The following is a 14,512-nucleotide window of genomic DNA, read 5'->3' as shown; positions in this document are numbered from 1 at the left end:
GGCGAGCTGTCAGCTAAGAAAAAGTTGAAACTCAATTTTGCAAAAACAAGCAGAATGGATCCGATATGACATACATTTTCAATGCCGAATAAACCAATGAATTGTGATATGGGTACTCCATTTTTCTGAGAAAATGAACAATCAATTGAAATTTTCTGTAATTATTTAATATTTTTTTTTTCGAAAATAAAGCCAACAAACAAATAAATATACAATAAAAAGATCGCTCGAATCCACGAATAAAGCATAAAAATGGACAATAATAGTTGCCTTGATAACTGATATAGTACAAGTTATATCTAAATATAATTCTAAATAGAATTAAACGAGCTGTATTTTCAAATGGTTTTCGAATGCTCATGAACCCTGATGAAATAAATGAATTATGCAGTCATGCCACCCACCAAAAATAAGAAATTCAACGTTACTGGTATATTAGCCATATTGTCATCTAGTCAGCCAGCGCCCTCTGTAGTGTATGCAACCATGTACTCTTTCTAATGTCAATGATTTCCACAAACTTCGTATCACAAAACAGCCACACATAGAAATGTAAGTTAAATGGCAACACTTGGTTATATGTTACGCGGCTGCCAAACCAGGGATGGCGACACTATCGGGGTTTTCTCCAGTTTTCTGTAATGAATCACTTGCCTTCTGCGCGCGCATGATTCATATTACTGTTTACAGAAGAAGAATGAACTTAAATTAGGTAAGACGTCCGTTAGTTTTGTTGTGATAATAATGTATAAATATGGTTTGGGACTGTTTTCCTTTTGAAATTGTGTTTTTGCTTGTGTACTGTCAGTTTCATATTTTTATTTATCGTAATGAGTACTTCCGAACATAAACGATATCGAAAAAAGTGCTGCGTTCCTTCTTGTGAGGATAGGAAGAGTAGTCAACATCGGTTTCCCAAAGATGACCCCGCTGTTTTCGATGTTTAGCTCAAGAATATAAACGATAAAAAACTCTTCAATGTACCCCATGAGACAATTTATTGTAACTCACGAGTTTGTGACAGACATTTCGCTGTTGAAGACAAAATTACTAGCAGAAGAGGTTTAAAACGACATGCTGTACCTGTTTTATTTCTTCCTGGTAAGTAAGCATAATCCTTACTCCTTTCGATATCTTGCAATTCTAGTTTATATATCTTATTCATCATATTCTCATTATTAAACAACAATTTGATTAACCACTTATCGAGTGCACCATAAGTATTGCTATATGAATTTGCAGAAAAATAGAGATGTTATCATGTGGTTGAATAATAGTGTTCTATATGTTTTCAGAAACTATCGAAGAACCAAGAGGTATGGCAAGGATGAGTAGGTCTTCTGTGGCAGGTAAGAATTATTGTAAAACTGTAGTTCCAAAATATATGTAGTTTATAGAAAAAAAATCCATACAAATGCTGCAATTTCATTTTATAGGCCAAGAACAATATGAGGACATGTGTCAGCCCTCCACTTCCATACCTGAGCAAGAAATTTGTTTTGGTACACCTTCCAGAAATGAAATTATCAGTGTTACCCAAGGTATGAATAGAAAAATCTTGGAATGTTCATCATACACACCAATTTGTTAATTTTACACAATATATGAAAGAAAGAAAGAGAAATTATATATTCATGTAATTTTTCAGGTCATGGAAGCTGTGATAATAGCTATATAAACCAGCCATCAACTTCCACTTTTGAGCAAGAGCAAGAAAGTCATTTCCGGACACCAACAAGGAATAGAATAAGCGTTTGTGTAATTTTACAAATATTTCACAAATTTTGAGGAAAATAATACTGGAGCAACTATCCTTTAACCTAGTCAATTGTCCAGATCATTCTGACAATGATTCAAAACTGTGTCATCTGATTGTTAGATGCTGTTTGTATTTTTGGTGTAGAAAAGTCAATTTGGTTACTAGGGGAAGAGATAAAAAAATTCATTAGGTTTTTGAACACCCAGACAAACAGCGATTTCATTGATCCAATTATATTGTCTGCTCATGAAAAATTTTTGAAGAAAAAGAATCATTTATTGAAAAAACATTAGTGTAAGTTGAGGTTTACGTGTTTCCAATAAATTTTGAACTGAGTTCATATAGTTTCATTACCACATTTACACAAATTTAACTGAAAATAAATATGGTTGATCATAATTTGAGGTAATTTAGTTCACATATTTATTGTTGCTTCACTTGTTGATATTTTTGATTGGTCAAGGTTTTCCCAGATGATTTCTGTGGAATCAAAACCTGACCGGTAGTGAAGCAACAATAACAATAAATGATGAGATTGGAACCTGTGGTGTAACAGTTGAAACTTTTCCTAGAGATCAATCTCCCTAACACCAAACTGATATTTTTGCACTCGACGCGCGTTTTGCTATCAAGGTTAGCATCTTCAGGAGAAGAAAATTGATACTGTATCAATTTTCTTCTTCTGAAGATGCTAACCTTGTTAGCGAAACGCGCGTCGAGTGCAAAAATATCAGTTTGGTGTTAGGGTAATTGATCTCTAGGAAAAGTTTCAACAAAAAAGTAAAATGCGAACAGCTACTATTTGAATTTCGCGCTATATCTCTTAGGTTCGGCTGCCAAACACTGGAGGCGCTGAGAAAAGTGGTTCTGTCGTCAACATTGCCGTTACCGTTCTATGTGTGGCTGTTTTGTGCTTCGTATTTGTGTTAAAATAATTTCGAAATGAATGTTGAGCCTAATTTTGTTAAAGCTGACTCTCGACAACTTACCAAAAGTCGATTTTGGAATATGAATTTTACTTGAAAAATTTACAATACTTTGGTACCGAAATGAAGAATGAAAAATTGAAACGGTAGGTGGTAAATTTATTAGGTAGGTCCCTTTTATTTATATGACATTCATTTCAGACTTTGTCTTTTATCGAAGGAAGGAAAGTTTTGATTTAATTTTTATTTTATCTCGGCCAAGGAGCAGTATGGTGACTGAAAAGAAAAGCAAAAATATGTACAGTGAAATGTAGAATCACTCCAGAACATATCAATCCAAAAATAACGTGAAAAAATATTCTTCGCAATATAAACTAATGACACGGAATATACAGCAAAATAGGCACCCGCCGAGACCTACCTTTTACAAAAAAACGTTCTTCAATTAGATAATTGTAACAGTTGTATTCACAGCGAGTTGACAACAATAACAATAAAAATGGCGTCTGTCAAATTAGATCATCAGATTTGTGATTGGATATTAAAAACCAATACACTTGGTAACTCCGCTCTAAACACGATCAATTTTTATTGGTCAACAGACACGCGGCCAATTTAAATTCTTGCTTTCCGAATTATTCTTTTTTCTGCAAATTTAAAGAGATTTTGGGGCCCATTAGGGTTGATAAGTATAATATACCCCTAACTCGATCAGTCTATAAGCAAACCAGTATCATTTTCCATAGCATGAAACAAGCACATTACTGAAGGGTCTTCCATCTGGGCCTTCCGAACTTTGACAATTGATAACGGCCATGTTGATAAAGCTACATCAATCAAATTAGTTGTCATTGTTCATTGTGGTTCTGGCGTAGAATCTGGTCATTATTACGCATTAGTCAACAACTAAACGGACTGGTCTAAGATTAACGATAGTCATGTCACTAAGTGTTCTGGCGATGTATTGAATTCATTGGAGCCTCTGGAGACACCCTACATTTTGTTTTATGAGAGAGAGGGCATTGGCAGATCAAGATCTTCGGATGATGTGGTGCTGCAGGTTTTTCCGGGTTTTCTTGCAGCTGAAAAAGCAAATGCGCCACTGGAGCGCCAATTAATTTTTGTTGTTATTTTATAATTTCATGATTTGTATTTTGGAAGTGTTATATATAAAGGTTTTTTTATTTATTCAGTCTGTTTTGCCAAATCACCATGGACGGAATTAGCATTCAACAACATGTACAAATAATACAATGGTTTCATCAAAGTGGTTGTTCTGTCAGTCAACGTATCGCGCGATTCGCCTATTTCACGGTCCCCATACTGGTACTACCTAGAGGACTATTTGCAATGTGTTGGATAAATTTGAACCCCCCTGGTCAGTAAACGATCGACCAACACCCACCCGTACGTCGACAAAATGCAAGCTCTGCTGAAATCATTTCAGCTGTTTGTGAGAGTGTGCAGGAGAATCCTAAGCAGAATTTTGAGAATAGTAGGGTGGGGCGGGGCTTAAAGGTCCGCGGTATAAAGGTCCACCATGAGTATCTAAAAAACTAGTGGTATATCGTTCGTTTCAACTACGTACGCGAAATGAAGGGAGCACGGGAAGCGTAACGAGACATCGCAGGCAGTCGAGCAACGTCGCTAGCCGGAGATATACGACTACGTCTAAAAATGTTAACGTAAATAAATTTTTTCATTATTATTCTTTTTAGTTTCGAGCAGTTTTTTTTCGTTTATTACACCTATGTTTAGGTGTGATAATTAGTATACTTGATTTATTTGTTTTTCACGATTTATTATTAGTTGTGGGCTAGGTTTAGAGATAATTTCGTTATAACCTCTGAAAATATTTACACGTGGTTGGGGTAAAAAGATCCAATGTGGACCTTTCAGCACCTCATTAATATGTTCGTTAACAGTATGCGCAATTATAAAAAAAAATCCGATCGTGGTACTAAATCTGTTGAGTTGATGCTACGTGCAGCACATTTAGTTATCAGCTATAATATCCCAAGGAAATTGATAACTAACGAAATAATTTTATCAGTTTTCGAAAGCACGTTATTTGGTAACATCCCGACGCCGAAGGCGGAGGGATGTTACCTAAAATAACGTGCTTGAGGAAGTTGTGATAAAATTATGAGTTATTTATCAATGTTCGAGGGATATTCGGTGAGAAAATTTTTTGCAATTCGAACAAAATTATTTATTGAACACACAGTTATTAAAAGAACAATTCGTATAATGATATTCCGTTGATCTTGCTGTATTTGCCTCGGTTACTGCATAGGTGTTTCCACGCATACTATTGATTATTTGGTTATGATGTTCCTGATCAATATTCAAATAAGGTTTTATGGAATTTCCATTATTGTGCCCAGTAATTTTCAACAATTGCTGTTCTTGAACTTCACTCTTAGCTAGTTGACTGACTGCAGTTGCTCTATTAGAGTGATTGGTTATTTTCCTCTGTTTCGTATCCAAGCCAATTGCTTCAGCAGAAGATTTCGTCCATCCGTTGATTATATTTGTACCCAGAGGCATATTGTCATACCAGTTATCGCTTCCTGTCTTCCAGTGACGATTTGGCCTTAAAAATAGTCTATTTGTCTTGATATTTGTGCCTCGTTTTGATAATAATTTAATGAATAATCTGACAGGACAAGCATTGTTATCACTATTTTGAACTAACCATTTGCTAGAGGCGCAGTTCTTTGAACCCCCTTGGCAGGTTTTACTGAAAATTGGATTATATTCTATCCTATTAGTTGGAGATCCATTGTTGTCCTTTTCGATATGAAAATAATCAACTAAGCAAGCAGCACCTTCACCACCTCTCCAAGCCAATTCCACCGCTGCTATGTGATAAAATTTGCGTAGGAGTCCTATAGGGGTATTTTCATCCCAAAATTTTATAATTTTACTGATTTCATTTGAAGTTAATGGTACTGAGCTTGTTTTGCGTTTAGTGGGATCTGTTTGTAAATTTCTTCGTGCTGCGTCGCGTGCATTCCGCGCTTGTTTGAATGCAACACTTTTAAAGGGGTCTAGCATGATATTATACTCCTTGTAATACTTTTCTTGTAATAATTTGCTTGTTATATTCCATACGGTTTTAACAGTAGCCTCTTTAAACTCTGTGCTATCCTTTTTTCTCATATTAATCGCCCAATCGTGAGTATTAATGCAAGCTCTTCGAGAGTACGATTTCCATCCAATTCATATTTTCTGGCGTCACAAAACTCCATAAATATTTTCCAAGTGTATTTTTTACTATTGACAGTATTTTTTGGTGTATTTTCTTCGATGATTTTGTCAATTGCCGCATCATTTTGAACACCAAAGCGAGGAAGTGACATTTTCGAAATAAATTGAATTACTGAAATGTCAAACAACTTTATTGTGTTGGTTGCTTAGCAATGTCATGACATTGCTAAGCAAGCAACCATTGAAAATTTCTTGCCAAAAAAATTATCCTATCAAATTTGTCTATTTCTAGTCATGTGTGTCGAAATAACCAATGAAACCATCATTACACTGATAACTACCCATGGATAGTTTTCACGGGTAGTTATCACTTATGTCATGACATTGCTAAGCAACCAACACAATAAAGTTGTTTGACATTTCAGTAATTCAATTTATTTCGAAAATGTCACTTCCTCGCTTTGGTGTTCAAAATGATGCGATACGAAACAGAGGAAAATAACCAATCACTCTAATAGAGCAACTGCAGTCAGTCAACTAGCTAAGAGTGGAGTTCAAGAACAGCAATTGTTGAAAATTACTGGGCACAATAATGGAAATTCCATAAAACCTTATTTGAATATTGATCAGGAACATCATAACCAAATAATCAATAGTATGCGTGGAAACACCTATGCAGTAACCGAGGCAAATACAGCAAGATCAACGGAATATCATTATACGAATTGTTCTTTTAATAACTGTGTGTTCAATAAATAATTTTGTTCGAATTGCAAAAAATTTTCTCACCGAATATCCCTCGAACATTGATAAATAACTCATAATTTTATCACAACTTCCTCAAGCACGTTATTTTAGGTAACATCCCTCCGCCTTCGGCGTCGGGATGTTACCAAATAACGTGCTTTCGAAAACTGTGATAAAATTATTTCGTTAGTTATCAATGTCCTTGGGATATTATAGCTGAAAATAAATCATTGAGGCAGGTATGTCGTGACTTGGATTTAAGTAAAACTTCATTGTCAAAATTTATTAATGAAGAATGAAGAATGACCCTGATAATTCGAGATTTGGCTATGGTTCTCCACGGCAGATATTTAATACAGAACAAGAAGCCAGTCTCACAGAATACTTGCTCAAACTTTCACAAATTTTCCACGGCATAGGTCCTAAAGAAGTTTGTCGCATAGCTTATGACTGTGCCATTGAATATAAAATAAATATACTGAAAACATGGCATACAAATAAAATGGCCGGTAAAGATTGGATGTTTGCCTTACTCAAATGTATTTCAAGTCTCTTCATAATAAAACCTGAAGCGACTACCCCCAGCAGAGCTACGTGTTTCAATAAGTCTAATGTGCAAGAGTTTTACACTAAATTAGCTGACGCAGTGGACCAATTCAAATTTACAGCTTCTTCCATATGAAATGCGGATGAAACTGGTGTATCCACCGTCAACGGTGGAACTGATATAACCCTGTTAGTAGCGGTTTCAGCTACAGGTTCATCAGTTCCACCTATGTTCATCTTCCTTCGCAAAAAATTCCAAGACCATTTCATTCGGGATGGTCCTACTGATTGCATTGGTGCTAGGAATTCTAGCGGTTGGATCACCAATGACGAGTTTTTCATATTTATGCAGCATTTCATCAAGCACGTTAGACCTTCTAAAGAATTTTCTTCTCTGTTGGTTTTAGCCAACCATTCTTCGCACTCATCTGTACCAACACTAAATTTTGCTAAAGAAAATGGAGTGGTCATGCTCTCTGTCCATCCACAGTATTTTCACAAATTACAGTCACTTGACGTAGCGGTATATGGCCCTTTTAAAAGATATCTGTCTTCAGCTCAAGATGCTTGGATGCGGAATAACGCTGGAAAAACCATGACCATATACGATATTTCTGGTATCGTCCGCACTTTTTTGAATTTAGCTTTGACACCGAGTAACATAACGAGTGGATTGGAAAAACTGGCATATTTCCCTTCAACCAACATAAATTTAGTGACGCTGATTTTGCATCTAGTGTCATAACGGACCGTCCTATGGAAACTGTCAGAAATGAGCCACAGCCTTCAACATTGTCCACTCCTTTGCCAACAGTATTGTCTAATCCACAATCTTTAACGCCGTTAGACCCGCAGCCATCAACATCATGTGATACACAGATATCAACATCAGTTGATCCGTGTGGATGTTTTTCCCCCGAAATCGTGCGACCACTACCTAAAGCCGGACCAAGAAAGTCAACTATTAATAGGAAGCGTCGAAAAACTGCTATTTTGACGGATACACCAGAAAAAGAAAATCTACGAATAGAACAAGAAACCTTGAATTAGAAAAAGGCTAAAAGTTTAAACAAGAAAAGCAAAGTGACTAAATAAGTTGAGAAAGTAAAAAAAAGCTATTTTACAAAAGGTTAATAGTGAATTGAAAGGGGTTATATTTTTAGAAGTAATTAATTTTTGTGAAAAAAAATTTTTGGCTTTCTACTACTCCATCTGATACAAAAAAAATGGATGACAGAATCCTCCAAAGAAAGGAAGGAAGTAATCAATTTGAAAATAAGTAACGCTATACATGGATGTGTAGTTTGTGTCTTAAAGTTATTTCTTTGCATGATCTACACATCCATGAGCGTTACTTATTTTCAAATTGATTACTTCCTTCCTTTCTTTGAAAGATTCTCTCATCCATTTTTTTGTATCAGATGGAGTAGTAGAAAGCCAAAAATTTTTTTTCCCAAAAAAGGTTAATAGTGATTCCAGCTCTGAATACTTCTGTTTGATTTGCTGCCAGAAGTACAACACAAATATATGTATATCAAACAGAAGTTGCATTTTCTTTGTTTGTAATAATTGTGATTCAGAAAACAATGAGTCTGATTAAGATAAAACAGAGGTACCAAGAAATGTTGACTAGGTTAATGTGTAGAAATTAAAATTAAAGAAGAGTATAATTTTTGTGTTACGATTAAAGAAGTATACAGTGCTAGTCAAAAGTCCCCTCCCCCCCTCGTATCTTTGGAACGGGTATACTTATAATAATGAAATTTGGAGGGTAGAAATAAACGGATGTAGGCGTCTTAACTGGTCATAACAGGTGACGCAATAGTCATAAATGACGTCACAAGGCCACTGTGACCAAAAATTTTAAATGGGACCCTATGGCAAGTGACAGCTCGTTTGAAAGGTATTGAAAATACCTATTCAGTCATACCAATTTTGTTTGGGTTTCGGCTGATTTTGATTGATAAATTGAAGAAATACGAAAATTATTGTTTCGCATTTAATTAATAAAGATTTTAAAGTACGCCTCTGGTTCATTGTCAAAAAGGTTGACGTGTTTGAATTATCTACTTGTCAAAAGTGTTTATACCTTGAAAATTTACCTAAGCTATTGTTTAACGAGACGTTTAAGTGTTTACATAGGCAAAATGGTACGTACTGTAGCCGACAAAGTAGCAGCTATCTTAATAATTGGTGAATGTAGAAACAATTTCCATGCAGCGGAACGACTGTTTAATGAGAGGTACCCCGATCGCCCTATATCGAGGGTTTATTTGAGGGAACTTCTTCGGAAGTTTGAAGCATCAGGTAGTGTTCAAGATGCCAAACGATCTGGTCGACCAACAATTAGTGATGACAAAAAAATTGACATACTTGGAGAAATGGTAGTGAACCCTACTTCTTCCACAGCCCAAGTTGCGTCTATCTGTGAAGTCAGTCAAAGGACAGTACATAGGGTGTTGGCTAAAAACAAATTTCATCCATACAAATTGAAAATGGTGCACCAACTTTCAGATGATGACCCCGACCGAAGACTAGAATTCTGTGAAACTATGTCCGATAAAATGAACCAACAACCAGGCTACATACAGACAATTTGTTTTAGTGGCGAAAGTACTTTCTTTCTCAATGGAAATGTTAACACTCAAAATGTGAGGTATTGGAGTGACACAAATCCTCACATCTTTCGTGAAAAACATACTCAATTTCCAGAAAAAGTAAATGTTTGGGCAGGTATTTTGGGAAACCACATAGTTGGGCCTCTTTTTCTCAATGCTAACTTAACCGGTGAATTGTATCTGGAGATGTTACAAACTGATATTGAGGCGTTAATTCTTGAAATTCTAGAAGATAATCCAGATGAATTCGACAACTTGGAAATAATGTTTCAACAAGATGGTGCTCCTGCACACTATTACGGTGCAGTAAGACGTTACCTAGATGAAGAATATCGTGGTAGATGGAATGGACGACGAGGTTCGATCGAATGGCCAGCTCGGTCACCGGACCTTACACCATTAGATTTTTTTTCTATGGGGGTACTTGAAATCTAAGGTTTACGCTACAGCACCTGACAGTATTGCCATTCTGAAACAACGAATTGTTGAAGAATGTAGGGCAATTTCCGCTGACACACTGGGACGAGTACCACAAGAGTTTAGCAATAGGATGCATTACTGCCAGGAAGTAGATGGAGCACATTTTGAACACTTATTATAAGAACTGGTTCTTAAATCTTTATTAATTAAATGCGAAACAATAATTTTCGTATTTCTTCAATTTATCAATCAAAATCAGCCGAAACCCAAACAAAATTGGTATGACTAAATAGGTATTTTCAATACATTTCAAACGAGCTGTCACTTGCCATAGGGTCCCATTTAAAATTTTTGGTCACAGTGGCCTTGTGACGTCATTTATGACTATTGCGTCACCTGTTATGACCAGTTAAGAAGCCTACATCCGTTTATTTCCACCCTCCAAATTTCATTATTAGAAGTATACCCGTTCAAAAGATACGAGGGGGGGAGGGGACTTTTGACTAGCACTGTATACTGTTTTTTAAAAGATTGTTAATTGTTTTGTTAAAAGCCTTTGAAAGATTATGTAAGATTAGTTATAAAGTCAGGCTATGCCAACATTCATAATGAATAATGCTGTCTTGTTCAATTGTGTTCTTCAATATAGACTGATTAGTGATTAAACTATTATAAGGTCAACAAAGTTAGAAATTATTAGTAACAGACACAAACTGAAAATTTGTGTCTGAAAGTTACTTCTTTGCATGATCATATCCATGTATAGAGTTACTTATTTTCAAATTGATTACTTCCTTCCTTTTTTTGGAAGAATCTCTCATCCATTTTTTTGTATCAGATGGAGTAGTAGAAAGCCAAAAACTTTCTTTCCCAAACTTTGTTATCAAGCTGTGTTTGCGGTGAAAACGTGTTTTCTACCCCAAATATAATGGAGGATATTTTGAAAAAATCTGAACAAGCAAGAGAATCATTAATTCCATCGAAAAGTGAAGCCGTATACCAAAAAGAATACAAGATATATCTGGACTGGCTGACACGGAAAAATGTTATGCCAAAAGATGTCACTGAAACTGTATTTCTGGCATATTTTCAAGAACTGGTAAGGAATTTTCTATGTTTTTCGGTAGATTTGGTAGTAATTGTGTTTATTCGTTTCAGTCAGAAACGTAAAGTCCGAATTCTTTATGGAGTAAATGGTCAATGCTAAAATCGATGGTGACTATACATGAGAAACGAGATATCACCAAGTTCAATGAACTACAGGCTTTTTTGAAACAGAAGAGTAAGAGTTATAAGCCGAAAAAGTCTGCTGTTTTATCTCCTAAAGATGTTATCAGATTCCTAAAGGACGCTCCTAATGATATTCATTTATTGCATAAGGTAATTTTTTTCTTATTTTCCTTTTTGTGTGTATTTATTTCCTTTTTTTTTTGTTATAGGTTGTTTTGATTATGGGTTATTTTGGAGGATGCAGAAGTCAGGAACTTTTGAATATGAAGATATCGGATATAGAGGACCGGGATTCCGTTATGGTAGTGAACGTACCGGAAAGTAAAACTGGTGTATTGAAGAAATTTACAGTTGTGGATGAAAAAGAGTTCTCCGCTTTGCCTTTATTAAGACTTTATATGTCTTTGCATCCTAAAGGTATTGAACGATTTTTTTTGAGCTTCCGACAAAATAAATGTACATCTCAGCCAATTGGAAAAAACATGTTTGGGAAAATCCCCAGCAAAATCGCAATGTATTTAGGATTGCCAAACTCATCTTCCTATACGGGACATTGCCTTCGACGCACTTCTGCTACTGCTCTAGCCAATGCAGGAGCAACTATGACTAACTTAAAAAGACACGGAGGTTGGAAAAGTTCCACGGTGGCGGAGGGGTATTTGGAGGATAGCATCGAATTGAGAAATAAAACGGCGCGTATGTTGTCTACTTTGTCATCAGAAGAGGCAAGTACCTCGACTGTAGTGAACAGAAGCTCCAGCCATACAAAAGAAGAAATTGTTTCCAGTGGCGGAAGTAATTTTCAGGGAACATTTCAAAATTGTACATTTATTATTTGTAATGACGTGAATAAATAAAATATGGTTCAGTTTTCATTTCTATTTATTTTTACTTGTGAAAGGTAGAGGGAATTATAAAATCTATAATGTCCGAAGGGAGTTATGACCCTCTTTATTGATAGCGTAACTATGACGATATAAGCTTATAATATCCCGGTCAGAAATAAAAGATTTTTTTTGTTCAAAAATTATAATACTTTAGACATTTTGTCAAAATATTAGATGTCCTTCAGATGGACAATGTCCAGTAAATAGGTCTGTTATCATTTATTTTCACCTTGTTCTCTATACATTCATTTCGATACCCATATTTTTCCCAAAATGGCAATAAAACTAAGCTCCTTCAGAAGATATTCTTCTGAGACGTGTTCCTCGATCATTTTAATTATTTTTTCCAGCTTTCAGAAGAAGATAATCTCGATAATCAATATGTTTTTCTCACTCAAATGAAACCATATTGTGACATATTGGATAGTTTTTTATTCTATCACAGAAAAAATACACAGTAAAATCAATCAACACAAATGCATAACTGTCTTTTTAGATTTGGCCAAGGCATTTGATACTGTGGATTATAATAACTCCTTCAACGTTTAGCTAACATTGGTGTGAGGGGTTTGTTTGAAGGTGTTGCTTTGAAAATATTTGAAGACTATTTGACAAATAGAACACAAATTGGCAAGGTAAACGACTCTCTCAACGACCCACTAAAAATTACTCGGGGCGTACCCCAAGGAACTGTATTAGGACCCATCTTATTTCTAATACATATGAACATCTCCAAAATTTCTGATTTCGAAGGTGAAATAACTTCATTTTTTTTTGAGATCAAAAGTATGTTTTATTCATATAATCTTCTTATAAATACAAATCAATTCAAAGAACTAAGATTATTAAGAAAAAAGGAAAGAAGAAAAAAAAGGAAAGAAGAAAAAAAACACACATCAAAGATGCTGCTTCGTTCCCTCCTGTTCATAAAAGAGGAAATTGCTCACAATTGATTTTGGCGAAATTGGGAACACCTGTGAATCGTTGTATTCATGCCATGTGCCACTATATGGGTGTCTGCAATATGCTGTGTAATGTCCGTCGTTGAAAAAATGTTGGAAGAAGTATACACTCAGTCTGAAATAGGTATCAAAACGATTTTCAACTGGTTGAGTTCTGATTTATTGAGTGTCAATGTTGAAAAAAACCAAATTTATTGCATTTGCTCCAACAACTACAGATCAACCAGCTACAAACAACAGTAAAATCCACGAAACATCTTGTGCACATGTTCCCAGTTGTAGCTGTACTTCTATACAGAAAACGGATACAATAAAATACCTAGGGGTATAAGTGGTCCAATCTCTTCGGTGGAATGCACACATTGATTATACAGTAGCCAGACTACGTAAATTTTTATATAAATGTTATCAGCTCCGGAATATATTAAACACGAAAATGATACTGATGGTGTATGATGCCTTGGCTAACTCCATAATACGTTACTGTATAATAGTATGGGGTGGTACCTTCAAGACATCGCTAATTAACTCAAAAGTATCCAGTCGTTGTATGATGAAAGTGGGATATTCGGTGTTAGGAAAACTTACATTTTTCAGAATTTATTATGGACTGCTAATTCTTCAATCAAATTTGTACAACATGCTTTCAACATCGTAACAGTTCAGGTAAGACCATGATTGTTCCACGATGCAGACTCACGCATAATCAAAAATTTATAACCTACCCGGAACCCAAACTTTACAACACTCTACCTGAAACATTGAAAGGCATGAGAAACAAACTCAAATTCAAAATAGAGTTGAAAAAATTTGTTGACAATAATTATGATATGCTTCTTCACTTGAATAAGAAATATCTATTATTAGAGGTGTCTTTAAGAGCGCATCACAGACAGATCTTTCTCTGTCTCTCTTTCTCGTCCTCTGTCTTCTTCTTATTATGTCTTCTTTTCCACAGTCTGTAGTTCAGTTATACGGGAAAAGATATACTATTTAGTTTGCTGGCTACAATACAAGCTTGCTTGAGTAGCCGTAACTTTCATTATATAGAATTGTATAATCTCTACATTTCATGTATCTTTATTTATTCATTTTATTTCATTTTCATTTTATTTTATTTTTCATCCTTTTGTCATAGACGACTATGTATTTTATCTTATTACTGAATTGAATGAATTGAAATTGAAAAATTTAAAAAAAAAGT

The 14,512-nt window shown here is 35.2% G+C and overlaps 2 protein-coding genes across 3 annotated transcripts; both read left to right on the top strand.

Annotated features, from left to right (window-relative positions):
• The first annotated feature begins 685 nt into the window (after positions 1 to 685).
• On the top strand, positions 686 to 2,186 carry LOC141483298 (uncharacterized). 2 transcript variants are annotated; one of them, XM_074177795.1, is made up of 4 exons: positions 688 to 1,101; positions 1,296 to 1,349; positions 1,437 to 1,541; positions 1,649 to 2,182. In XM_074177795.1, the coding sequence occupies exons 2-4, from the start codon at positions 1,319 to 1,321 to the stop codon at positions 1,786 to 1,788; spliced, it is 276 nt and encodes a 91-aa protein (XP_074033896.1). In that variant the 5' UTR covers positions 688 to 1,101; positions 1,296 to 1,318; the 3' UTR covers positions 1,789 to 2,182. The 2 variants fall into 2 exon arrangements, with proteins under 2 accessions (XP_074033894.1, XP_074033896.1); XM_074177793.1 differs by having other exon boundaries at positions 686 to 1,349; positions 1,649 to 2,186.
• Positions 2,187 to 11,087: 8,901 nt separating this feature from the next.
• Positions 11,088 to 12,334, top strand: LOC141483297 (uncharacterized). The gene is made up of 2 exons (XM_074177792.1): positions 11,088 to 11,609; positions 11,669 to 12,334. Exons 1-2 carry the CDS (start codon positions 11,430 to 11,432, stop codon positions 12,314 to 12,316), a joined length of 828 nt encoding a protein of 275 aa, XP_074033893.1. The 5' UTR covers positions 11,088 to 11,429; the 3' UTR covers positions 12,317 to 12,334.
• The last annotated feature ends 2,178 nt before the right edge of the window (positions 12,335 to 14,512 follow it).

This window comes from Leptinotarsa decemlineata, unplaced genomic scaffold (genome assembly GCF_025532065.1).
Source record: "Leptinotarsa decemlineata unplaced genomic scaffold, Ldec_3_MD MMD2_tig00003294_RagTag_RagTag, whole genome shotgun sequence".
NCBI lineage: Eukaryota > Metazoa > Arthropoda > Insecta > Coleoptera > Chrysomelidae > Leptinotarsa > Leptinotarsa decemlineata.
Note: the sequence above shows the minus strand (reverse complement) of the source record. Positions and strands in the feature narration are given on the sequence as shown.

What these genes read in the sequence shown, in the direction of transcription:
- LOC141483297 (XM_074177792.1), top strand. Translation starts at nt 11,430, where the DNA reads ATGCTAAAATCGATGGTGACTATACATGAGAAACGAGATATCACCAAG. An exon ending in ATATTCATTTATTGCATAAG is followed by an intron (nt 11,610 to 11,668) that starts GTAATTTTTTTC and finishes TTTTTGTTATAG; the next exon opens with GTTGTTTTGATTATGGGTTA.
- LOC141483298 (XM_074177793.1), top strand. Translation starts at nt 1,286, where the DNA reads ATGTTTTCAGAAACTATCGAAGAACCAAGAGGTATGGCAAGGATGAGT. An exon ending in GAGTAGGTCTTCTGTGGCAG is followed by an intron (nt 1,350 to 1,436) that starts GTAAGAATTATT and finishes TTCATTTTATAG; the next exon opens with GCCAAGAACAATATGAGGAC. An exon ending in AATTATCAGTGTTACCCAAG is followed by an intron (nt 1,542 to 1,648) that starts GTATGAATAGAA and finishes GTAATTTTTCAG; the next exon opens with GTCATGGAAGCTGTGATAAT.